At 39.3% G+C, this 27,427-nt stretch overlaps 1 protein-coding gene across 1 annotated transcript in view; it reads left to right on the forward strand.

Annotated features, from left to right (window-relative positions):
* GPR158 (G protein-coupled receptor 158) overlaps window positions 1–27,427 on the forward strand; it is a 353,319-nt gene that overhangs the window by 151,225 nt on the left and 174,667 nt on the right. The window contains exons 3-4 of the mRNA XM_026649344.1: window positions 5,587–5,689; window positions 24,067–24,284. Coding sequence (XP_026505129.1) covers window positions 5,587–5,689; window positions 24,067–24,284 — 321 coding nt within the window. The remainder of the gene's footprint in view (window positions 1–5,586; window positions 5,690–24,066; window positions 24,285–27,427) is intronic.

Genomic DNA, 27,427 nt, shown 5'->3' on the forward strand with positions numbered 1-27,427 from the left:
GGATGCTTCATTCTTTGGGACTGAATGCATAATTTATAGGTTAATGGAATACATTTGTGAGTCATCATATTGCACAAATAGTCTAAAACCGAAAACATAAAGTTTGCAAACCATGTCATGGATTTCTGAAATAAACATATTTTGTTAGCTATGCAGATGACCAGTATCTCCTTATTAGCAAATAGTCAATTAGAAAAGCTAGCAAACCTTTTGACAAACCTAGTTTGAATTTTGAGAAAGTGATTTATGAGAACCAGTGGCTGGAAGTTAAAGCCAGACAAATTCAAATTAGAAATGCGTAGACTGTCAGTCCTTCATCAGTTGAGACTGAGCTGATCACAACACGTCTTCCAATCTTCTCTCGCTCTGGCCATCCTTCGCCATGCTTGTCCATATCTCCTTGTTAGGAAATCATCCCACCTCTTTGGAGGCCAACCGCGTGGCCATTTCTGTTCTTGCGGATACCACTCGGATATAGCTGCGTTCCATCTGTTGTCACTGATTTTTAACAGTGAGAGTGACTGACCATTGGAACAAATTACCAAGGGAGGTGGTGGAATCTCCATATCTTGATGTCTTCAAATCAAGACTGGATGCCTTTCTAGAAAATATGCTTTAGTCAAATACAAGTTATTAGGCTCAATACAGAGGTAACTGGGTGAAATTCTATGGCCTGTGTTATAAAGGAGGTCAGACTAGATGATCTCATAGTCACTTCTGGCCTTTAAAAATCTGTGAATCTAAGAATTTATTTGACAAAGTTAGCCTCTTTCTCTGTTTTGCAAATTGTCCATGAACTGATTGAGTTTTCTTGAATTTTAGTATTAAGAAGTTGTTTGCTGAATAATCCTGTGAATTTGTCACTGTTTCATGAACAGTTGATTGTGCATCTTCAGTATTCAAAATCTGAGGTGTTTTGATTAGATACATTGGTCACATAATATATTTCTGTTCCTGGATTGGTTGAACGTAATTCTTAATTGGGTTTCCAATGCAAACAGCAAAGAGTTCAAAATTTACTTTCTCTGAGTATCCTGGAATATTTGATTAAAATGTGTGGGTTTGGCAAACTTTTCCTGTCAATTTACTATACCATTTGTGAAACGTGAATCCAAGAGTGAGCGATCACAGTTATTGAGGGGAAAAAATTACAACCTAATGTTGACAAAAAATGTTTTCAGTATTCATCCAGCTTTGATTTTTGAGTTTATCAGAAAACTTGAAACCAGGTGATTTCATGTTTCAGCTTTTTTTTTTGGTTATGATTATTATTATTATTTGTGAACATGCTGAACACTTCTATTTTGCAATGTTAACTTTTGTATGAATTGGATTGGAGCCAGAGTAAATTAGCAAAGGTATTTGAGATAGTTTTCTGAAATTTGTTGTATATGTGGAGAGAGAGTTAGTTAACAGTACAAATACTTACATAAAATCTTTTTTTTTTTTTAAAGCTAGAACTGATTCATAAAAAGAAAAAAAAACAGATCGTGTTTAAGGGTGAAATGTACCCCTTGCAGAGAGCTTGTACAAGGCCTATGCACCACTTAAGCTGTATGACCTGATCCTGCGGTGAGAATTGTGTGAGCAGCCCACTACACCAGCGTGGAACCTCATTGACCTCAATCAACTCACTGGGGTTACTTACATGAGTAATGTTATGCACTTTAGGTGTTTGCTGCATTGGGGACTTGAGGCCTGATTCAACTGCCATTTTGAAGTTAATGGAAGGACTCCCAATGGGCGTTGGAAAGGTCCAGCAAAACACCACTCTTCAAAAGCTCCAGCCAAACTACTTTTCAGTTTGCATTTTCTTTCAGGCCCTGCTTCAATTGCTGTTCCTGTAGGTGCTAGTCTTACCCCAAATACGCTAAAGATCTCTTGTGTTTTGGGTGTCAGACATCAGTCATTCCCCTCAGCAAGAGGTCTACTCAGAGAGAGCATACAGCTGGAATCCACTTGTCAGAGATTCTAACGGGCAAACAGTGAGTCCATTCTTAGCCAGCCATATTAAAAACGAGCAGTTTATTCAAGTCAGTAGGTTTAACAAAGTGACTGTGAATGTTCCAGTTCCTTGCCTGCACATGTGTTTAGTGAGACTGGCCTGGGTGCAGCTGTTAGACCGTTTTGTTGTTGTTTATTTTTTATTATCATTACACCTAGGAGCCCCAGTCAAGGATCAGAACTCCACTGTGCTAGGTGTGTACAAACACAAAGCCTCTTCTTATTCCATGTCAAAGGCTTTTATTTTAATCAAGTTGTATTAGTTTAATTCATTCACCACCTTTTCCACAATAATGTTTCACTATAGCTGGTCAAAATTTTTCAACTTTTGAAATGTCAACATTTTAGAAAAGGGAAATATTTTCTTAAACAAAAAAATTCTCCCATTTTTTACTACCTCTGATGTTGGCCTAACCAAAATTGTTTAGTAGAAAATTCATACTGTGAATAATTGAGTTTCCATGAAATTGTGTTAGTCGCTGAATATTCTAAAATTGGATTGTTTGTAGCTACTTTTTTTCCTGAAATGATCCAGCTCTCCTTCCAAATTAAAAAAAATTGACGACCAAAATTCTGCCCTCTTACACCTGTGCAATATTAAAGGGAATACCTGAGTGCACAAGAGGTAGAATTTGGTCCAAGATTTTTAAATATTCATAATATTCCAGTTAAAGGGGAGACATAACTGCTGTGATATTTTTCAGTTCTCTTCTTGTAGCAATTTAAACTGAAGTGTAACAATGTCATTAATAGAAGACTATTTCATCTTTTTTCCCTGTCAGAATTCTTTTTTGGGGTTTTCAGGAAAATATTTTTAACACAGAGCTATATAAGGCTGTGTCATATTTTGATATAAAATATTCATGCAATGAGGATACTCTGTGGCTGTGGAATTAGGAACACTGCAATATTCACAAAATCCAGTAGAATCTAGATTTTGCTCAACTTCAAAGGAAAAATATATTATCTATAACAACATGTAACCTATTATAATGAAGAAAAAGAGCTGTCACAGAACTCTTGCCTGCGAAGTATTTCCTGAAACATGAACACTGAAAGAGGCTTGATATGTCACCATTTATCCCTTTAATTGCTATTTTATCCATTGTTAAGGGGGCAAAGATAGTTTACCAGAGCTGCTCATATTAAAAATGTTGATTTTTGCACTTTCGGATCCACTTAATCTAGACTGATTGGTGTTAACATTCTTTTCCTTATCAAGTTGATAAGCAGCAGTTGCTAATTAGCAAACTTGATTTTTTTGGTGCCTTTGGACTCACATTCCCATACCACTTTGATCTTTATTTCTCTCTCTACCGCATCAACAAGCAGTCTGAATAACTGCATCCTCAGTAGGATGAAGGTGAAATGCAAAGGAAACAATGGATTTGTGACCCTTTTTTTCCTCTTGTGTTTATTAAAGGGCTGGATGGTTTTTCATAATATATTTATATATCCATTTTCTGTTTATTATTTGTTAGTTGTATTATAGTAGCACTTAGAGGACTCAGTTGAGATTGGGGCTCCACCATGCTAGGCTCTGCATACACACATAATAAGAAATGGTTTCTGTCCACCAAGACAGGCAAAGGGTGGGAGAAGGGCAGTATCATCCCCATTTTACATATGGGGAACCTGAAGCACAGAGAGATGAAGTGACTTCCCCAGGAATGACTTATGCAGGAATTCTGTGGCAGAGCCTGGAATTTAACCCAGGTATACCGAGTCCCAGTCAAACGCCTTAATCATAAGCCCATCCTCTCTTTGTGTTTTACATTAGAAATTCCGATATTTGTTTGCTGTTTTTTTTTCCCTGGAAGACTGTTTGGACAATTAGCAGAATCATAAAATCACTAGTGCTAGAAAGTGAAACCTGAGGAAATGAAGAACAGGGATTTTTCATTAGACTGTTCAAAGCCTTGCCTACACTTCAAAATCTTGCTGCTTTAATATATGCTGGCATAGTTAGAGGCAAAACTCCTCTACATGTAGGCACAGTTATACCGGTAGAAAAGTGCTTGTAGAGGTATAAGTGCTTATTCTGATTTGGCAAAACGAAATAAACTATGCCTGAATAAATTTTGGTTTAACTGCATCTGCACTGGGGCTCTTAATGGCATAACTGTATTGATTAAAAAAAAAATCACAGCTGTTACTGACTTAGTTATGTTGATAAAACTTTTTAAGTGTAGGCCAGGCGTAAGACCTTGTTTCTTGTTTTGTTTTTAACGCCTGTTTAACTCAATTGCCTGAGCAAGGGTTGGGAAGAAAGATCTATTTGTTAAACACCCCATCCACCTCTTCAGTTAATGCTGGAGAAAGCTCCCATTGATGTGTAGGTTTTGCTTAAACCAGGGGTCAGCCACCTTTAAGAAGTGGTGTGCCGAGTCTTCATTTATTCAGTCTGATTTAAGGTTTTGCGTGCCAGTAATACATTTTAACGTTTTTAGAAGGGCTCTTTCTATAAGTCTATAATATATAACTAAACTATTGTTGTATGTAAAGTAAATAAGGTTTTTAAAATGTCTAAGAAGCTTCATTTAAAATTAAATTAAAATGCAGAACCCCCCCGACTGATGGCCAGGCCCCGGGCAGTGTGAGTGCCACTGAAAATCAGCTCGCATGCCGCCTTCGGCACGCGTGCCATAGGTTGCCTACCCCTGGCTTAAACCATTCATCGCAAAGGTAATATTGTGGAATTGAATGGTTTGTAAGTAGAGGTATGTTTTATTTGTATAGGGAACAGGGTTTGTGAGAGGACACAACATTATGTATGGTATGAAAAATTTCTGATAGTGGATTTAATGCTGCTTCAATCATTTTGGCAAAGTGGCCCTGATGTTCAGATTAAGTGAAAGGTAATCTTTGTATGATTAGAATTGGAACTCATTTCACTTGTTCTTACTTCCTAGGGCAGAGAATTGAGGGAGCTCAGAGGAAGTGTAAGGACTTCCACTTAAGTGACTTCCACTTAAATAGGCAGAATATTTCTGCTTTCGATGAAAGACTCCTTAGATATTTTTCATTAAACAGTTTTTCTTTTGTAATTCCACTCATTCTGTTACCCCATTATTTCAAATCGGTGTGGATCTTATGTGTAGAGTGATGAATTTTGTACTGGAGAATTTGGCTTCTGCATCTCTGATAGATCAACACAAAGATCCAGCTGTTTGTTTGCTCTCTTTACTCAGAGAGGTTTAGGGCTCCATCTATTCTTACAGGTGACTGTTGGCCGTGGTATGGGAATTGAAAAAGGATATGTATGGAGCGATACTCCAAAAGTGATGAAAACCGTATCTGCCAGCTGGTCACTTCTACCTATCAGTTGAATGAGCTTGAGTGTAACTGTCATCATTGCAGTTTGCAGGATCTGAGCGGCAAGAAAAAATACATAGGTGAAATATGACTAGGAGGAAAATAACTGATAAACATAATTACAAACTGAAATCAGTACATAGTTCTTGCAAGAAGGCCAATTGATATAGCTTATTTTGTTTGTATTGTAGTTGAATATGCATGTGTGTCTATAGGAGTGTGATCATCTGCATTACGTTCTTTTCCTTCCTTTCTTCTTTCTCACAGTGCATGCCAATTAAAGGCCTTGGATTTGTTCTTGGAGCCTACAAATGCATTTGCAAGGCTGGATTCTATCATCCCAACATCTTTTCAGTGAACAGCTTTCAGAGTAAGTGCTTTTGCTTGAGTTTAAAAAAAAAAGAGAGGGGGAAAAAAAAAAAGAAATAGCATTAATAATGCAGGACTCCTTTTTATCCTTGTCAGGGTTATACAGTAAATTCCCAATGGCCTGCAACTCTAGGATTATATAATCACTTAAGGAGTTTTAGCCCTTTGGTTTGTCATTTGTGATACTATTGAAGATCCTGTAAAACATACCTACTTTAATCATATTTGACTTGTAAATTAATTTTAAAAATATGAAAAGAAATCTTGCTACCAGGGAATGAAGATTTCTGGCATCAGTATTTGTGCACAGACTCTGAAGAAATAAATAAATATTTGTTTTCCCTTGTACTAGTGCAGAATTGATTCTTTAGTCACTGCCTCTTTGTATTTTTAATTGTCTTAATATTACCTGAGTTGTATAGGAAAATCCAAGGTATAATTGTGTGCAAAATGGTTATTAGAGATGGTTGGGGCTGAGAAACTGGTCACTTGTGTGATGTTCATAACATATGACTTCTACAGGTTTCCTGAAAACATGTGAGGTGAATGCTTGGTACGTTATCCTGTTTTGCCACAAGGGGAGAGACTTGATGAATATCAGGAAAGCTGCTAATCAATTTATATACTCTGTTTCCCAGAATGCACACTGTTTTAAATGGTAGTGAGCCCATCATCTCATTTGCATGATGCTGAGGCCTGATCTACACACAAATTTTGTACTGGTGTACTATTTAGGTTAAGAGAGTAGTTATACCAGTCCAACCCCTAGTTTGAACACATTTATATTGTATATAGGTGCCTTTTACTGGCATGGCATATTCCACTTCCTGAACAGAAATTGCTATATAGATATAAAACACCTTTATACAGGTTTAACTGCGTCCACACTAGGGGATTGTACTGCTTTAGCTATGCTGGTATAGTTAAACTAACAGGACCTTTTGTGTGTAGACAAAGCCTGAAACTAAAAAAAAAAAAAAGTTAGATACTAGGGAACCATGGCCTGAATGTGTCATGAGTAGTGCCCTATGGCCATGTCTACACTTAGAAGCTTTTTTTTTAAATTAAATTAATGGAGATATCCTATCTCCTAGAACTGGAAGGGACCTTGAAAGGTCATCGAGTCCAGCCCCCTGCCTTCACTAGCAGGACCAAGTACTGATTTTTGCCCCAGATCCCTAAGTGGCCCCCTCAAGGATTGAACTCACAACCCTGGGTTTAGCAGGCCAATGCTCAAACCACTGAGCTATCCCTCCCCCCCAAGCTTACAGTGGCACAGCTCGATGAGCGACGGTAGCTATGTCAGTGGGAGAGTGTCTCCTGCTGACACAACACTGTGCGCACAAGTACTTATGCTGGAAAAACTTATGTCGCTCATGGGGGTAGTTTTTTTCACATCCCTGAGTGACCTAAGTTTTGCTGACATAGGTGCTAGTGTAGACATGGCCCTAGGGAGTCTGAATAAATTTAACCATCTAATACATTGCATTTATACATCTCTCTCAGTGGTTCCTCACGTTACTTAATGAGCCGACTTTGTTACTTATGTTATATTTTTTCCTCCTTGTTTACAATCTTTAGAGGAGAAACTTGTTCTCCTGTTTTTAAATATACCTGAAACCACTGGGACAAAACACCCAAATATGTAAGCGATGCACATGTGCACCATGGATGGGTTGATTGCATTATTGAGTCTGAACTCTCAAGTGAACTGGAGGGTAGACTGCAAGACTGCCAGGTTCAAAACATCCAGGTTCTTACTTTGTATTTGTGTTAGTGTACAAGTGTGGTGTATATGTTCACTTGAGTAAAAAGTAACAAGCACTGCAGAAGGAATAGCAACAGAATAGGGGCCCTTTTTAATGGTAGGAAAGGCTGACATTCCCATGTCTGTTTGAAGCCATCCTGCACTTTGTAGGGGTATCCGCTGGGTCAGCCTATCAGTGGGTAATTAAATAGGTCAATCCTGATATGGATCCACAAAGAGATCTCAGTCTTGGCTCATTACATTATATCATGTATGTATGTATGTATGTATGTGGTATAAATAGTTCAGTATGTTGTTCCAAAGTTTGCATGATTCTTTTTGTTTCACTGTTTCATTCATTTTTGTTGAGTGCCACAGTCAAGCGGTAATGAACTGATTTTCTCATTGGGATGGAGATGGGAGCAAAGTACAACTTTGTGATACTTATTTCTCTCCAGGCTTTGCATGAATCTTTTAATGGACTGAGAGTGATGCTTCGTTATTTCTGCCATGCAGAGTGAGTTGTTATGGAGATCAGGATTTAATTCCTTGAATGTGAATATGCAAAAAATATTCTATGATTTTATAAAAACAAATCCCCAAAACACACAGAAGAATAATATATTTAGGGATATCAACAACACTGATCACTAGTACCGGCATATGCTGAAACTTAATGGCCTACAAATTCATTTCTCTGGGATCACTCTGAACTACCCTGAAACTGCTCTGAATTAACACGATGGAGCTTGAGTTTGGGAATGTTCTCTTCTTTATAAGAACTACTTTTATTCAGCTAGACTCAGCTCTGTCTGCCAAATCATGTCAAACTAAACAGTGAGAGACAGCTAATGCCAGAAGTAGGGAAGATCATCAAGTGACAGAACAAAAGACATTGATTCAAAGGCAACTTAGCCCTGTAATCTCAATGCAACAAAAATGAAACAAGGCTCAGGGAGTTACAACACACATTTGGAGAATGTTAGAGGCACTAGCTTTAAGATGAATTCCAGGTGTGAATCCTGTGAAGGCTGAGTGCTGTTGTGACAGAAACTGTCTGACCTGAAAGTCAGCTAGCATAGATAGGCTGGTAAAGTCTGACGATAAGAGAGATATATCTGGGAGAAGTGTAAAAGAAAACGTTCCTAGCACAAAAACATAAAAACTGAGAAGATTCTGAAGGGCCAAGATAAGATTTATAAATAGCAACAGAATTGCACAGTCATTGAGTCTTGATCTGCCTTAAGTCAAAACATTGACCTGAGTGGCGTGTATGTTAGACTGAAGTATTTATAAATGATCTTATTGGAATTCTGCACCACATTAGAATGTGTTTAATGTTGTTGCTACCTGGTCACCCAGAGTTACTGATGAATCCAGCAGGACCCTGAAGCTTTGCACTTCTTTGATAAAGTGGTGACAGCTGCCTTTGATGGGAGTGGAGACCAGCATCTCAGCTAGTTCTTTGAAACATTTCTCTCTCCAAGTCAGCGTCACTTTGGTCTGATTGAGCCTTGTTCTTCATCCAAGGTCTGATCTCTTGCAAGCATTGGGATGTTTGTTATGTTGTTTTCAGAAAATGAGATCTTTAGCTGGGTATCATTAGCATAGTCCACATCCCATCCAAGTGATCTCATGTAGACAGTGAAGAAACAGGAGACAAGATAGGTGCCTATAGGGACTCTAGGAGTGAGAGTTTTTGGGGAAAGGGGGGACAGCTGCCCATTACCTCTGAGTCCTACTGGAGAGGACTGATTTGAGCCATGATAGCACTAACCTGCCTACTCCAGCCAGTTAGCCATACCTTGTGGTTGGTGTGTTGAAAGCAGCAGAGCAGCTGAGTCGTACAAGCACTGAGCCACTGACCATTGTGAGGAGGAAATCATCTAGTAGTGCTAACTAGGGCTGTCTCCATGCCACGACCCAGGGTGAAGCGCATTTGTAAGATATCCAAGATGTTGGCAGATGCCATGCGTTGCTGGAGCTTGGTGTAGTCACTGCAAAATCAATGAGAAAACATAGCAATTAGAGGTTGGGTCAGGCTGGTAGTTGGAAAGCTTTTCTATGCCCAGTGTTGGATTTATGAGGATGAGGGGGGCCATTCTGCTTTTCCAGTGGGGTTGGCTCACTCACTCTCTTAAAGGAGGTGTCGCTCATTTGTAACCAGCCTAATCTGAGATACTGTGTCCGAGAGCCCCGTATAGATTTGGATAATTCCAGAGAAATTAAAACAAACATATCTGACACACACATAACTCTGCTTCCATATAAAGTTTGATAAAGGGAAACTGCCCCCATTTCCTCTTTCCAGCACTGAGAATTAATTGGCAAACACTGACAATAAATGGTCAAATTTTATTTAGTTGTATAATAGTCTCATAGTAGAGAAAACAAAATTTTAAAAAATTTCCCCGAGGTTGTTGTGGGATAAATCTTTTATTTTCAGAATGTTCTTTGGATCTCCAAATCTTTCAGCCAAAAAAAAAAGAAAAAGAAGAAGAAAAAAGAAAATCTATATACAGTGGTCCCCCTTAAAAACTTTCAAAATTTGCTTTTGATAACTGATGCCACGATCTTAATTATAAATATAATTCTTCTTTCTGCCTAATTTCCCTTTTTTTGTCTGTTGTAATCACTTTGAAACTTGGGCCAGGTTTTGAGCTGCACTGCAGCCCAGGAGGAGTGGGGGTGAAGGTGGCTTTAAGCCAACTTTGTGCCCTCCCAAATCTAGGTTGCTGCCGTGAGGGCTGCTTTGGGCCTTGGAGTAACTTAGACAGTCCTGGAGAGCTGCCATTAAAACAGCATGTCCCCAGCTGCCTTGAATCTTTACAGCGCTACCTGCGGAGGTGGAGAAAGTGACTAGGGGCAGAGGCTATTCTAGATTTGATACTGACAGAGAGAATCTGGTTGAGAATTTGAAGGTGGAAGGCAGCTTGGGTGAACATGATCATGAAATGATAGATTTCTTGCTTCTACGGAATAGTAAGAGGGAAAACAGCAGAATAAAGGCAATGGACTTCAAGAAGGCAGATGTTAGCAAACTCAGAGAATTGGTAGGTTAAGATCCTGTGGGAAGCAAGTCTTAGGGAAAAGAGAGTTCAGGAGAGTTGGCAGATTTTTAAAAAGACATTTTTAAGAGCACAAGAGCAAATTATGCCAATGCACAGGAAAGATAGGAAATATGGTAAGAGATCACTCTGGCTTAACCAGGAGATCTTCAACGACCTGAAACTCAAAAAAGAGGTCATACAAAAAGTGGAAAGTAGGTCAATTTATGAAGAATGGATAGGAAAAAAACCCCAACACAAGCATGTAGGAACAAAATTACAAAGACCAAGGCAAAAAAGAGATTAAACTAGCTAGGGACATAAAGGATAACAAAAAAGAAACCATTTTATAAATACATTAGAAGCAAAAGGAGAACCAAGGATAGGGTAGGCCCCATTATTCAATGAGAAGGGAAAGACAATAATTGAAAATGCAGCAACGGCTGAAATGTTAAATGTCTGTTTTGTTTCAGTTTTCACCAAAAAAAAAAGTTAACAGTGATTGGACGACTAACATAGTGAACATCAATATAAATGGGGTAGGATCTGAGGCCAAGGAAAAGAACAAGTTAAGAATTACTTAGACAAGTTAGTTGTCTTCAGGTCAACAAGGCCTGACAAAATACTTCCTAGACTACTTAAGGAACTGGCTGAAGAGATCTCTGAGCCATTAATGATTATCTTTGAGAACTCCTGCAGGGTGGGAGAGATCCCAGAGAACTGGAAAAGGGCAAATATAGTACCTATCTATAAAAAGGAGAATAGGTGCAACCCAAGGGATTATAGACCAGTCATCTTAACTTTGGTACCCAGGAAGGTAATGGAGCAAATAATCAAACAATCAATTTGTAAGCCCCTAGAAAAAAATAAGGTGATATGGAATTGTCAACATGGATTTGTCAAGAACAAATCATGTCAAGCCAAACTAATATTCTCCTTTGACAGGGTAACAAACCCTATGGATGGGGGAGGGCAGTAGATTTGATACATCTTGACATTAGCAAGGTTTTTGATGCTGTCTCACGTCACCTTCTCATAAATAAACTGAAGAAATATAGCCTAGACAAACCTGCTATAAGGTGGGTACGCAACTGGTTGAAAAACTATCCTCAGAGATCAGAGGGGTAGCCGTGTTAGTCTGAATCTGTAAAAAGCAACAGAGGGTCCTGTGGCACCTTTAAGACTAACAGAAGCATTGGGAGCATAAGCTTTCGTGGGTAAGAACCTCACTTCTTCAGATGCAAGTAATGGAAATTTCCAGAGGCAGGTATAAATCAGTATGGAGATAACGAGGTTAGTTCAATCAGGGAGAGTGCGGTGCTCTGCTAGCAGTTAAGGCGTGAACACCAAGGGAGGAGAAACTGCTTCTGTAGTTGGATAGCCATTCACAGTCTTTGTTTAATCCTGATCTGATGGTGTCAAATTTGCAAATGAACTGGAGCTCAGCAGTTTCAATTTGGAGTCTGGTCCTGAAGTTTTTTTGCTGTAAGATGACTACCTTTACATCTGCTATTGTGTGGCCAGGGAGGTTGAAGTGTTCTCCTACAGGTTTTTTTATATTGCCATTCCTGATATCTGACTTGTGTCCATTTATCCTCTTGCGTAGTGACTGTCCAGTTTGGCCAATGTACATAGCAGAGGGGCATTGCTGGCACATGATGGCATATATAACATTGGTGGACGTGCAGGTGAATGAGCCGGTGACGTTGTAGCTGATCTGGTTAGGTCCTGTGATGGTGTTGCTGATGTAGATATGTGGGCAGAGTTGGCATCGAGGTTTGTTGCATGGGTTGGTTCCTGAGTTAGAGTTGTTATGGTGCGATGCGTGGTTGCTGGTGAGAATATGCTTAAGGTTGGCGGGTTGTCTGTGGGCGAGGACTGGCCTGCCTCCCAAGGTCTGTGAAAGTGAGAGATCATTGTCCAGGATGGGTTGTAGATCACTGATGATGCATTGGAGAGGTTTAAGCTGAGGACTGTAGGTGATGGCCAGTGAAGTTCTGTTGGTTTCTTTTTTGGGCCTGTCTTGTAGCAGGAGGCTTCTGGGTACACGTCTGGCTCTGTTGATTTGTTTCTCTATTTCCTTGTGTGGGTATCGTAGTTTTGAGAATGCTTGGTGAAGATCTTGTAGGTGTTGGTCTCTGTCTGAGGGGTTGGAGCAGATGCGGTTGTACCTCAGCACTTGGCTGTAGACGATGGATCGTGTGGTGTGTCCGGGGTGGAAGCTGGAGGCATGAAGGTAGGCGTAGCGGTTGGTGGGTTTTCGGTATAGGGTGGTGTTAACGTGGCCATCGCTTATTTGTACTGTGGTGTCTAGGAAGTGGACCTCCCGTGTAGATTGGTCCAGGCTGAGGTTGATGGTGGGGTGGAAGCTGTTGAAATCATGGTGGAATTCTTCCAGCGTCTCCTTCCCATGGGTCCAGATGATGAAGATGTCATCAATGTAGCGTAGGTAGAGAAGGGGCATGAGTGGATGAGAGCTGAGGAAGCGTTGTTCCAGGTCAGCCATTATGGTGGAATTCTGCAATCACTTTGGAGAACAGAATTAGAATTAAAAATTATCTTGATAAATTGGAGAAATAGTCTGAAATAAATAGGATGAAATTCGCAAAGGCAAATGCAAAGTATTGCATTTAGAAAGGACTAACCAATGGCATAAATACAAAATGGGAAATGACTACCTAGGAAGGAGTACTGCAGAAAAGGATATGGGCGTTATAGAGGGTCACAACCTAAATATGAGTCAACAATGTAACACTTGCAAAAAAAGTGATCATTCGGGGATGTATTATCGGGAGTGTTGTAAGCAAAGACATGAGAAGTAATTCTTCCATTCTACTCAGCACTGATAAGTAGACTTTGTGTCCAGTTTTGCATACCACACTTCAGGAAAGATGTGGATAAGTTGGAGAAAGTCTAGAGGAGAGCAACAAAAATGATTAAAGGTCTAGAAAACATGACCTATGAGAAAAGACTGAAAATATTGGTTTGTTTAGTCTGGAGAAGAGAAGACTGAGAAGGGGATATAACAGTCTTCCAGTACATAAAAGGTTATCATAAAGAGAAGGGTGATAAATTGTTCTCCTTAACCACTGAGGACAGGACAAGAAATAATGGACTCAAATTGCAGCAAAGGAGATTTAGGTTAAACATTAGGAAAAACTTCGTAACTATAAGGGCAGTCTAGCACTAGAACAAATTACCTAGGAAGATTGTGGAATCTTCAGCATTGGAGGTTTTTAGAAACAGGTTAGACAAACCCCATGTCAGGGATGGTCTAAATCAGTGGTCGGCAGCCTGTGGCCCACGCCATTTCCTGCAGCTCCCATTGGCTGGGAATGGTGAACCACGGCCACTGGGAGCTGTGGGTGGCCGTGCCTGTGGACGGTCAGTGTAAACAAATTGTCTTGTGGCCCGCCAGTGGATTACCCTGATGGGCCACAGGTTGCCCATCACTGATCTAAATAATACTTAGTCCTGCCTCGTTGCAAGGGGCTGGACTAGATGACCTATTAAGGTCCCTTCCAGTCCTACATTTGTATGATTTTTATGCTGGGGATCTGTCTACCCCACCCTAGAGTTGCCAATTTTGGTTGGATGTATTCCTGGAGGTTTTGTCACATGACATAATCTTTAATTAAAGATTAATCTTTATTTCCTGGAGACTCCAGGAGAATCCTGAAGGGTTGGCAACCCTACTCCACCCCTTATATTCACCTTATGCTGACATGTCCCTTATGTTCATGCTTCTGGCAGGGGACTTGTAGAACAGAGTAAGATACATTGAGCAAAACCTATACCAGAGAGAATTCTGCCTGGCTGGTTCCAGAGCTCTAATGCCTCTCCTATGTTACTGCAGCAGCAGAAAAGGGCCACAGCAGATGGGAGAATCCCAGAACCTTGCTCTTGTATCTAAATTTATGTCCTGATTCTGCAATAGATTTCACACAGGCAGAACCAGCTCACACTTGTGAAGCATCTTGTCAACTTCAGTGAGAGTCAGCGTGAGCATAAAATTAAGTGTATGTGTATGTCTTTCCCAGGTTTAGGGCTGTAGATGGCAAACTCTTTGGGGCAGTGGTGGACCTCATTTCACTCTCACACTGTGTTGATGCTAGAATTGCTCCTAATTTACACTAGTATACCTCTACGCCGATATAACACGACCCGATATTACACGAATTCGGATATAACGCGGTAAAGCAGTGCTCCCGGGGGGCGGGGCTACGCACTCTGGTGGATCAAAGCAAGTTCGATATAACATGGTTTCTCCTATAACGCAGTAAGATTTTTTGGCTCCCGAGGACAGCGTTATATCGAGGTAGAGGTGTATATGGTCCCTGGAAGCAGAAGCAGTACTTTGTTTTGTAAAATGTCTGGCATATTCTAAGGGTGTGTGTGTGTGTGTGTGAGAGAGAGAGAGAGAGAGAAAGAGAGAGAATTTAGGGAATGCTACCATGACATGATCAAGAAAATGTTTTCAGACAGGACTTCTAGAAGTGTGCATGAGCTAATGCTGTTGCAAGTTTGGGAAATTTGCTTTATAACTTTAGTTAGTGAAATAACTAGGGAGCTCATTTTATGATTTACAAAATAGAATGAGACTCTTTGAGTTTATAGAATATGCTAGAAGTACAGGCACAGATCACAGGTATAAATATTAGTTAAAACCTTATGTACATTCAAAATTATTGGTGGTCGTGTCTGTGAACTGTGAGAACCCTCCCACTCACATGAGCACATACAGTGATAAGCATAGGGGAAACATGCATTTGTATGACAAAGAATGAAATATAATCAAATCCCCCCAAAATATCTAGTAACATGCAACAAAATTTGATGTAAATGTGTGCATTTTATGGCTTCCCTGGGTACTCTTAGTATTCAGTATTCATCTGCTGCAGGGACAAATAATGCTGTTTGTTGTAGATGATAGTACTTAGACAAGGTCCTTGATCTCTAGTGGGGCAGTGTGTGACCATCTTCAATAAATAAACTATACAGGAAGGCTATATTGAGAAAATTAAAGTAGGACTCTCACTTAACTTAAAAGTTCATTGACCATCAATAGGCCTTGGTTTCAAGCATTAATCTTGGCAGGCCAAAAATAACAACAGGGTGGAAAAGGAGATTCTGGAATAAGTTCTGCTATACAGCCGTTTCCTACAGTCCATCATCAGAGTTCTGAGTTATTTCAGGGCTGACTTTTCATTTCTGCATTTGCCTTAGTTAGCATTCTACCATATTCTCATTGTTGTTTAATGTTAGTATTTATAATGCATTGAAATGAGGGCAGCGTACTCAGTGCTGTAAACATCACTGGCGAGGCAAAGAAATCTCAGAAACCTTACAAAACATTTCCTTAATCTGTTGTTTTATTGCTTTATATGCTGAGGAGATTTTAAAAGTATATTTCTTTGTGTACTCTGAATTGGCTTAGAATCACAGAATCATAGAATATCAGGGTTGGAAGGGACCTCAGGATGTCATCCTGTCCAACCCCCTGCTCAAAGCAGGACCAATTCTCAACTAAATCATCCCAGCCAGGGCTTTGTCAAGCCTGACCTTAAAAACCTTTAAGGAAGGCTTCATTGCTGGGATCTTCAGTTCTGCCGAGTGGTTTGATGCCAGTCATAACTCATTCACGTGCTGATTACCATTCAGGTTTCATGTAATTTACTGAGGTTTTTTTGGATTCCTAAAGTACTTCAGAACAGGCACCATATTTTAGGATTCGCACTTTCCAGATGTGTTGGCCAAATACTGATTGGATAATTACATTTCACATAACAGTAAGAATAGGGAATGTTTAACATGCTGAGATACAAAGAAGAAGAAAAATCATTAATTCTAGCTGAAAACCTGCTGTAGAGCAATTGGTGAATATTTCTGTGATGATCCTGGTAATACTTAGATTTCAGGGCTAAAACTAGATTGTCGGTGAGCTAATAATAATTCACAATAGAGTAATTGACAGAGAAGTTCTTTGCAAATCACTGCTGAGGCTATTTATTTTCCCTTATGTGTTTATCTAGATAAAGAAGAGTCCTCCAGACATTGGTTGAAAAGCTTCTGAGTGCCTAGAACCTTGCTCAGAGGTCTCCAAAATGTGTGCTGTATCTTTCTTTTCTCAGTACGTTAGGATGGAGCATACTCTTTTCTGATGTTTTAGAATATTTTTGAAAGTTATTAAAGGTAGCTCTGGTAGTGATGCCTGTTGTTAAGATTGCCCAAGACTTCCGATTGTAAGACTGTGTTTTCAGGTTTATAACTTTGCCGAACTTTAATTATTTGGCCTGAAATTTTCTATGGTGGGAGTCTGCCTCAGGGTGAATTGAGAAAAAACTACTATGAGATCATGTAACTGAAGACGGCATATGCACAAGGGGTTGAATTAAGATTGTACACATAACCTTAATTCTGGCATTTCCTAACTTTTATGTGTTTGATGTTGCAACATTACCATTTTTTTAATGCAGCTGTGTGTGTGTGTGTAAAATGTATATACATAAAAATAATGTGCTAAAGGTATTTTTAGACATATGACAGGTCCTTATCCTAAAGAGCTTACAACTGATGGGCCAGCTTGTGCCTTAGGAGGACACATTATTCCCACACCACTTTCTACTTGTGAATACATGGATGTATGCATCTGTTCATTCTCTCTCTCTCTCTGTATTTATTAATATATGTATCTAAATATATATTCCTATGTATGTGTAGGTACCTGTGTGTGTGTTTTGGTTTGTGTAGATATCTATTTGTTTGTGAAAATACTCATGATAGATAATATTTTGGTAGTAAACCAATAAAAATAAATACACTTTTGTTCCTTCTTCACTCCACTTTTTCTTTTCTTTTTTATTGTCTACAGTAACTGGGTGCCTTTTCCTCATACTTTCAGTTTTGATTAGGATTTTTCTTCCCCTGCAGATTAATTTTTTAAAATTCCTTTATATTTTTATTTTTCCCTTTCTAATGCCAACCTTTTTCATCTCTTCAAGACTTCTATACTGATTCTGCCATTTTAAGCTTCTTATTTTTCCTTTTAATATTCACACATTCTCTCAATTACTCTTTCATATTCATTTTTATGCCTTCTCCCTTTCCTTTCAGCTAAACTTTTCTTTTCCCTTCACTCAATTTATCCTTCCTTTCCACTGTCCCTTTAGTCTTTTCCTTCTCTGTGGCCCTTCCTTATTCTCTCTTTATTTCTAACTCTTTCAGTACTTTCTATCTGCTTGGTCGTGTGCCCGTTGATGTGAAAGGCAAAACTCCAGTTGACTTAAATAGAGCAGGATCTGGCTACCAGTCATTGCCTACTCACTGAACTGTTTTCTTTTCTCCGCGGTCCCCAGCCAGTGCCACTTTTGGGCAGAAAAGTCTGCTGGAGCCATGTTTGGGCCCAGGATGTTGCCGTAACAGCACAAGAGTGTGGCACAAGGAGCCTCATTCCTGCCAGTGCTGCAGTGAAGTGTTCACGTTTCATGCATCACTTAAGCTGCTCTCCGTTTGAGTGGATGTTGCATCCCTCAAGTGGGTGAACAATTGGTCAGAGGCTAGAAGGTGGAACTCTTCATTTTTGCACATACTCAGAGGGAAATGTTGCCGTCTTGCAGTGCTTCAGGTCATGTAACCTGGGGAATAGGTTGGGTTTAAACTCCCCACCCCAACAAATTTCTTGTTCAATGGCAGCCGTAACAATAAATAGGAATGTCTGTTAGAGAGACTGTGTGTATGCATATAAAAGTGGCAATGTTTTGTGAGGGGGAAAATTGTTGATAATGGGAAACTTTTTGTCAAATTCTGAAAAATTTCAGCCAGGCCCAATATATATCATCTGCGGATTAACTGTAAGGAAGAATCTTTCTTAAGTCAAAAGATACTCATCACATAATTACTCAAAGCAAGCAGTGCCTTAGATGCATATTAATGACCCAGGATGCTTTAAAGACAACTGGAATCATTTCACCAGATATGGCTAAACCAAGGTATGCTTTTCACTATAAAGCCATATCCCTGTGATATTTGCTGTAACATGCAACTGTTTATCAGTTTATCTCTATAACGTGTGACATGCATAGACATGAAAAAAACATCCAAGCAAAACTTACATAAATAAATGCTTGAGAACACGGATTAAAATATATTTTTGACAATTTGTCAAGGTTAAAGATTTAAGAAAAAATTATAATAGTTTCATGTTTTACATCATGCAAAACTTTTAATCCATAGCCAATATCTGATGTAAATAAAAATTTAAATGTCTTAATTCTGGTAAATATGTAAATGCTGTTTTTTCAGCATTTATGACAGAGGTGGCCAACCTGTAGCTCCGGAGCTACATGCGGCTCTTCAGAAGTTAATATGCGGCTCTTTGTATAGGCACCGACTCCGGGGCTGGAGCTACAGGCACCAACTTTCCAATGTGCTGGGGGGTGCTCACTGCTCAACCCCTGGCTCTGCCACAGGCCCTGCCCCCACTCCACTCCTTCCTGCCCCCTCTCCTGAGTCTGCCATGCCCTCGCTCCTCCCTCTCCCCACAGAGCCTCCTGCACACCATGAAACAGCTGATTGGGAGGTGTGGGGAGGGAGGGGGAGGCGCTGATTGGCAGGGTTGCCGGTGGGTGGGAGATGCTGGGAGCGGGGTAGTTGATGAGGGGCTGCTGACATATTACTGTGCCTCTTTAGCAATGTACATTGGTAAATTCTGGCTCCTTCTCAGGCTCAGGTTGGTCATCCCTGATTTACGATATTAAAATATTTTATTGTATTTATATAGTGGCCACAATACAGAGTACATTAAGGAAGGGCTTGCTTGTAAACCAGAACTGTGAGGATTAAAGAGATGATCAAGTGGCTTAGAAGAAGAGAGAGACTTCTAGCTAGATGGGTAGAACAAGTGAAAGGCGACTCCCATCTATGGAAAATATGAAGGGAACAGATGAGAGCTTGGAGAACAGGTGGACATGAGGTCAGAGGCAGGGTGAGCTAGCTCATAGCAAACTCTGAAAACCAATAGTGTACTATTAATTTGGATGTGAGGATGGATGGGATGTAGGGAAGGTGATAGAGAAGTGATGTGGATCTGCTGGTTATTCATTGGTCTATCAGCAGTTCAGTAAATAGAGATTTAGTCTTTTGCCTCACTCTGACCCTAATGCTGGCAGAGCTCCCAGAATGCTGACAGGCAGAATTACATATATGGGATATGTGGAAATGAGAAATTCTGGAGTCCAGAAAGTTTCCCAGATTAATGGACTTTGGAACAAAATTAAAGTCGATGCTGAATTTGGTGGCAATGACTTCTCGTCCTTCTTGGGTAACTAATAGTTGGTGAGATCACTTTTTGTGGGATTCTTCAACTGACCCAAGTTTGGTTGTTTCTAGCTTCCCTTCTCTCACCCCATGGGAGCTTCTGTCTCCCATCTCTTACTTCTCTCTGGGTCAGAGAGAGACTACATCTCCTCTTATATCCTGGTTGGCGCTAATAAAATCCACTTACCTGCATGAGTCACTAGTACTTTTTTCAGGGCTTTAGTACCTGCATTTAGGATGAGGCTCCACAGAGAAATCCCGTGTTCCTATATGGGTTCCTGGACACTGCCATCCCATTACATTGTTACTATGGAAAGTGAGAGATTCCCTAGAGTAGCCCCTACACTAAATGTAGGGAATATTGCAAATTAGGGCTGTCAATTAATCGCAGTTAACTCGTGATTAACTCAAAAAAATTAATTACACTTAAAAAAAAATTAATCACAATTAATCATAGTTTAAATTGCACTGTTAAACAATGGAATACCAATTGAAATGTATTAAATATTTTTGATGTTTTTCTATATTTTCAAATATATTGATTTCAATTGCAACACAGAATACAAAGTATACAATGCTCAATTTATCTTATTATTTTTATTACAAATATTTGCACTGTAAAAGTGATAAACAAAAGAAATAGTATTTTTCAGTTCACCTCATACAAGTACTGTAGTGCGAACTCTTTATTATGAAAGTGCAACTTACAAATGTAGATTTTTTTTGTTACATAACTGCACTCAAAAACAAAACAATGTAAAACTTTAGAGCCTATAAGTCCACTCAGTCCTACTTCTTGTTCAGCCAATCGCTAAGACAAACAAGGTTGTTTACATTTACGGAAGATAATGCTGCCCACTTCTTAATTACAATGTCACCTGAAAGTGAGAACAGATGTTCACATGGCAATTTTGTAGCCAGCATTGCAGTGTATTTACGTGCCAGATATGCTAAACATTTGTGTGCCCCTTCATGCTTCGGCCACCATTTCAGAGGACATGCTTCCATGCTGATGACATTTGTTAAAAAATAATGCGTTGATTAAATTTGTGACTGAACCCCTTGGGGGAGAATTGTATGTCTCCTCGGTTTTACTTGCATTCTGCCATATATTTCACAAAGTGCCTTCCAAAATCTGAGAGGGACGAGGTGTGGAGCATGCTTTCAGAAGTCTTAAAAGAGCAACACTTTGATGCGGAAACTACAGAACCAAACCACCAAAAAAGAAAACCAACCTTCTGCTGGTGGCATCTGACTCAGATAATGAAAATGACGCATGTCCTCTGGAATGGTAGGTAAAGCAGGTTGGGACATATAAATCTTTAGTGCCTCTGGCACATAAATATCCTGAGACGCCAGCTACAACAATGCCATGCGAATGCCTGTTCTCACTTTCAGGTGACGTAAACAAGAAACAGGCAGCATTATCTCCTGCAAATGTAAACAAACTTGTTTGTCTGAGTGACTGGCTGAACAAGAAGTAGGACTGAGTGGATTTGTAAGCTCTAAAGCTTTATATTGTTTTATTTTTGAGTGGACTTTTTTTGTACATAATTCTACATTTGTAAGTTCAACTTTCATGATAAAGAGATTGCACTACAGTACTCGTATTAGGTGAATTGAAAAATACTATTTCTTTTGTTTTTTACAGTGCAAATATTTATAATAAAAATAACATAAAGTGAACACTGCACAATATAGACTGTACACTATATTTGAAAATGTAGAAAACATCCAAAATATTTAAATAAATGGTATTCTATTATTGTTTAAAAAATTAATCATGCTGTTAATCACACGATTAATCACAATTATTTTTTTAATCGCTTGACAGCCTTATTGCTAATATCAGAATATTATGGCAATGTTATCGAGTTGCAAAGGTAAAACTCTGATTAAGACAATAGGATTAGACCCATAACGTATGCATTCTGTCCTCACCTCCTACAGACTTAGCCTGTCTGTGCACATGCTCTCACACACCTGAAAACAAGAGAGAATTATCCTTAAAGTTATTTTTTGCTACTTCACAAATTTCGTTCCAAAGGTTCCAAAAGTTCTTTACTAGCCATATACATATATAGCACCACTGGGATGAAGAGCAGGAACCAACAGATGCAAGTCGTACTGCATACATTGCTGCAGGAGGGTAATTTTGATGGAAGATACTGGAGCAATTCCCAGCTCTTGTGAAAAGTGAAGAAAGGTGTCACATTTATTTTGACACTAAATTGCTTGGAGCTTTCATCAAATTTTCCAAAAGTTATTTATGGAAGCCCCTAAATCCTACCTAGAGTTTGTATTTAGCACTTCCAGCAACTTTGGTTTACTATTTTTTTTTTTTACATCTCTCCTTTTCCTTTCTACTTTACTCCATTTAATTCTGAATTATCTGCAATGTCAGTGCCTGCCTGTACCTATCATGCAGAGGTTTGCTGATAGATCCCATGAGACCTAAATCAGCCTCTAAATTCTTCCTCCTAACTCATGCACTTCCCAACTTGCCACTATGCCGCTGACAAGTTTTGCAGAAGTTCACTTGGTTTCTTGAACTGTTATATACTAGGGGTGTATCTACACTGCAGGATTCGTTCAGCAGCGTATAGTATACATACCCACTTAGCCCCCTGACATGGGTATAAACAGCAGAGTAAACGGTGAGGCATGGATGAAGCCAGTACAGTAAAGATACACCTGAAGGGTATGAGTATGTTCCTGAAGTATATATACTTCTCCTTCTCTACTGGCCAAGCCGTGCTCCCTGTTTACACTGTTATTTTTAGCACTGTAGAGTCCCACTGCCTCCTGCTGCTAGAGTCATTTCCACCACAGCAAAAGGCTCTGGCAGCGGGGGAAGGCTCCGACAGCTCCCCATGTCTGGAACCCTTCCCTGACACAGGGAAAGCTCTGTCGGTGGCAAAAGGCTTTGGTGGGGGGAGACAGTAGGAAAAAGGCTTAGCCTTTCCCCGCTGCCTCCCCTCTGCCAGAGCCTTTCACTGACATGTGTCCATGGTGTGGACACGGTGTGTTTTTCACTGTGGCGTGCAGCCATAGTTACACTACATGCCCCTGAAAGCAATGTGTAACGTAGACATAACCTTATTGTTTTCTCAAGGTTTGAAATTTGTGCAAATTGTTTCTGTGAACATTTCCCCCCCCCCCCCCCGTAGGAGTGTCAAAATAAAAAAAAAGAATACTGTTCTTGGCCAATGTTAACAGATTGTATATAGATCAGGAGCTCTCATACTGGAGATTGTAAACAGGTGTCTTTGGGTCATGACCTGCATACCCTTGCTATATTGGTAAATTTGCAGGTGCGGGGCGGGTATCCCAGCAAGAATCCAGCTGAATAGAAGGACATTCGAGAGGGTTTCATGGTGTGGAAAAGGGGATCACAGCATGGAAAAAAACTGAGAATCACTGATTTAGATAGACCGGGGTTCTCAAACTGGGTGTCACGAAGTTACTACATGGTGGGTCGCGAGATGTCAGCCTCCATCTCAAACCCTGCTTTGCCTCCAGCATTTATAATAGTGTTAAATATATAAAAAAGTGTTTTTAATTTATAAGGGGGGGGGTCGCACTCAGAGGCTTGCTAAGCGAAAGGGGTCACCAGTACAAAAATGTTGAGAACCACCGAGATAGACAAGTATGTTAACATACTTACAAGACTTCCTGCTCTCAGGGTTTGTGTTTGTAAATGAAAATTAGGTAAAGTACCCAAGAATGAGTTCCACTTTGGGTAAGGAACTGAGTAATCATCCAATAGTGTGCTGAACAATTGTTAATTAAATAGGGTTTTATCTAATTTGAAGGTAATTAACTCTATAGATAACATCTTTATGGAATTAAGGAACAATAAAAAATCAGATCAGAGTCTGTACTCTGAGTGTTAAGTAGCTAGCAGGGTCTGGTCTTCATGTCTCAGTAAGTATAACATTTCTTTTCCCCACGCTCCAGGCCTCTGCAGTGATAAATTCTGTCATTCACCAGTTGCCTTCACAGAACTAACTTTACAATCTGAACCTATTTTAAGAATAATGGGAAAACATTTGGCATGTGAGGTTGCTCTCCTCTGATTTCTAAACTGGACTGCATTTTCCAGGTGAAGCGACCTGAACAATCCCTGCTAGCTGTGCTGTAAATTAGTGAGAGAGGAAAATGGGGAGTGGAAGAGAGGTCAACAGAGAAGTGTTTTGCTCCTGTATGTGTGAACTGCCTGTGCCATGAAATTAAAGATGGTTTACTTCCCCCATTTGATACTTTCAGGAAAAGATACAGATAATCACTTCTCTGGAGGCAAGATGTCTGAGGAAGTCTACACCTGCCTACCCTGCAGGGAAGGATGTTCTTACTGTACAGATGATACTCCCTGCTATGCACAGGAGGACAAGTATTTACGGCTTGCTATCATCTCATTCCAAACGCTCTGTATGCTGTTGGACTTCATAAGCATGCTGGTAGTCTACCATTTTCGCAAGGCAAAGGTAATCATAGGCATGTTTTCTTTTAACCTTCATGCCTGTTATGTGTTGCAGACACATTTGTTTTAAATGAAATGCTCCCAATTTGAATGATTAACTTCCTAACCAAGGAACTCTAATCTATTTTACATAGGCCAAGATTTTCAGGCATGTCCAAATCCATTTTTAGGTGCCTGAATAAATGGCCTGATTTTCAGAAGTGCTGTGTACCCAGCTGATTTCAGTGAGAACTGTTGGATACTCAGCAGTTTTGAAAATCAGGCCATTTATTTAGGCACTTTAATATGGATTTAGGCACCTATGTTTGAAAATCTCAGCCTGAATGTATTTGAATCCCGTTAGGAAGGACAGATGTTTTAAATCTGCAGACAGCCCACATGGTTGATGATTACTTGAAATAAATGTGTCCAAAATGCTGATAGTTAATGAAAGTTTTAATTGGGTACCTTTGGGTAAAGTTTTGGTTTAAAAAAAATGGGAACATGTCCCAGCAATTTGTAGCCTGTCTCTGGCATTCCTACAGTTTCATTTTATATGCTGCCCTGATAAACTTGCCACGTTCACCTTATTGCAAACATTTCCGCATATAATATTCCTGTTAGTTTTAGTATTGTTTTGTTCACAGCACTCTCTTGAAAACTTCCAGTTTACTCAAAAATGAATAGAAGCTTGCACATATTTACTAGCTAGTTTGGGAAGATCTACATGTGCATACAGCATACCACATTATTGAAATTAATAGCTTCAGCCACTGTCCATAAATAGATTTCTATTTGGCTTTCCTGAACAGCGATTGCCCAGTCTACTGAATCTGACAGTTACAGAGGTAGGAAAGTGTGTGTCACGTTCTTCAAGACAGCTACTTCAGTATCCTGGCAGGAAATCTCAGAATGAGCTGTAAAACTTTTTTCTCTTTCTTCTGTCTCTGACAGAGTCTTTTCTGAAATTTTATTTTTTTACTGAACTGTTACTGAAATTGTTTAGATTGATTCAGACAACAGACTTGATTGATATATAAAGTTTCTCTTAATGAAAAAAGTCTGTTGAAAGCAATATTAGTTGCCTAATATTAATTTAGCAGAATAATTCCATTCCAATTCTATGAGGTTTTATCCCTGATGGTAATTTTATAGTCTTCTAATGGTTGTGTTAAATAGATAATATCAAGAGAAACATTCCTTGTGAATTTAAATCAGATTCCAAGCCTGAAGTGGAGCGAACAAAATAGTTTGCTTCCCATTCAGTTAACATTAGTGTGCTTTGACATTTTTTTCCTCCTTTCATTGAAACCTATATTAAGTTTTATAAGCCTAATAAAGAGGAGGATGTGGAAGTTTTTAACTCTTTCACATAAACAATACTGACCAGGTGTGTGTGTGTGTGTAGATACTATTGTAAAACAAATAATAAATATATCTACTTTATTACATATATTATAGACTTTTTGGGGAGGAGTGGGAACCTCCCACTTTCACTACCATTGGTAGTAGTGAAGCTGCATCCATGGTAGCGTAGTAAGTGATTGGCATTTTCTCAAAAAGTCAAGTGTATACACAACCCCAGATAGGACCTGAATTTTTAATATTAAAAAACTCAACCAGCATCTCCTGTCCTTTCCACTTCTAAAATTCCTGTCCAGCTTTCTTTATACATCATAAGGAAGCAGAAAAGGGCACAAGCCCAGTTTTTCCAGATTTGTAGGCTATATTTAAGGCCTGAATAAAGAGTGTTTCAGAAGTAAGACATGGGACAAAATAGACATTTTTCCCAGACAGAGAGTTGTCTTTGAACATTCCATTTTCATTAAATTAGATGAAGACAGATTCAGTTATAGTTTTACTGGCTTAAGAAATGTTGATTTTGCTCTAAATAAACTTCTTACAAAGGAAAAAAATCTAAAAAGCAGCAATGAATTGGTGAACAATCTTTTTCCTTTTTGAGCAGTGTTTTCAATGAGTAGAAATTGAAAAATTATGTCCCACTGCTTGTCCTGTCAGTCAGCTGAATTTTCTCTTGGATTCCTTTTGTGTCCTTTATCTTGTTGGTACAGCATGAATTTTTTTGGGGGGGAATCTTGTGTAATTAACATGAAATGAGGAGCTCTATGACCGGGCAAACATACTGAGAACAATGATAATTTGCATAAGAAAGCTGTCTGTTACATTGGGTAATGACAGAAAATTGGAATGAAAGAATGGAGCTGGTAACTGGCCATGTATTTTCTGTCAAGAGGAAAAGTCATAAAAATGAAATAAAACCTATTGGAACGTTTAAATATCTAGACGCTGAGAAAAAAATGTATTTAAAAGCAAACAAAACAATCTTTATTATATTAGAAGATGTGTGCCTTGTTATGGTTGAGATATAAAACTGCTCCAATCCATTGAGACGGATCAGTGTGGGAAGGAGTGCAGCTGTGATTCACGAAGGTGTCAATACAAAGGCAGATATTTTAGAAAAAATAATTTGTTCATGTAAACTTTTAAGGGACTATGTACTGCCACCATTAAAAAATATAGATTCAGAGACCTTTAAAGTTGCACAGTTAGGTACTCAGAAGTCAAGAAATGCCAGCTAAGGCCCCAATCCTGCAAAAACTTATGCATGTATTTAATTTTATGCACTATGGCCCTGATTCACCAAACTATCCATATTTAGCATGTCTTTAGGTGCTTTGTTGGAGTTCCATTTACTTTATCGGGAATTGGGGCTTATGAGTAGTTCCACAGAAAACAACTTAGCTTATTCTTCTGTTATATTTTGTTTTCATTCTTCTCTATACTGCCAAGTTCTGACTGGAAGTGGAAGTGCCTGGCTATCATGACAGAGGCTGTTTGTGTAGTATTTGCATCCCCGTTCAGAGAGATGATGGGTATACAGTATATAAGTTAGGAACTAAGATCACCAGGAGGAAGTTAGTTTTAATTCCAATGTACTACGGTGAACTTTTATAGCAACCATCACATTAAAAGTATATTTAAACAATTGTCACTTAACAATAAAATGAAGTTTTAAAAATTTCCAAAATTAATCATACTGTAAAATAGCAGTCACATAACCCTGCAGCCAGGTGCAGGGCCTGCTCCAGGCACCAGCTTAACAAGCAGGTGCTTGGGGCGGCCAAGGGAGAGGGGCGGCATCTGCGG

This window comes from Terrapene carolina, unplaced genomic scaffold (genome assembly GCF_002925995.2).
Source record: "Terrapene carolina triunguis isolate 2854851 unplaced genomic scaffold, T_m_triunguis-2.0 Scaffold84, whole genome shotgun sequence".
Taxonomy (NCBI): Eukaryota; Metazoa; Chordata; order Testudines; family Emydidae; genus Terrapene; species Terrapene triunguis.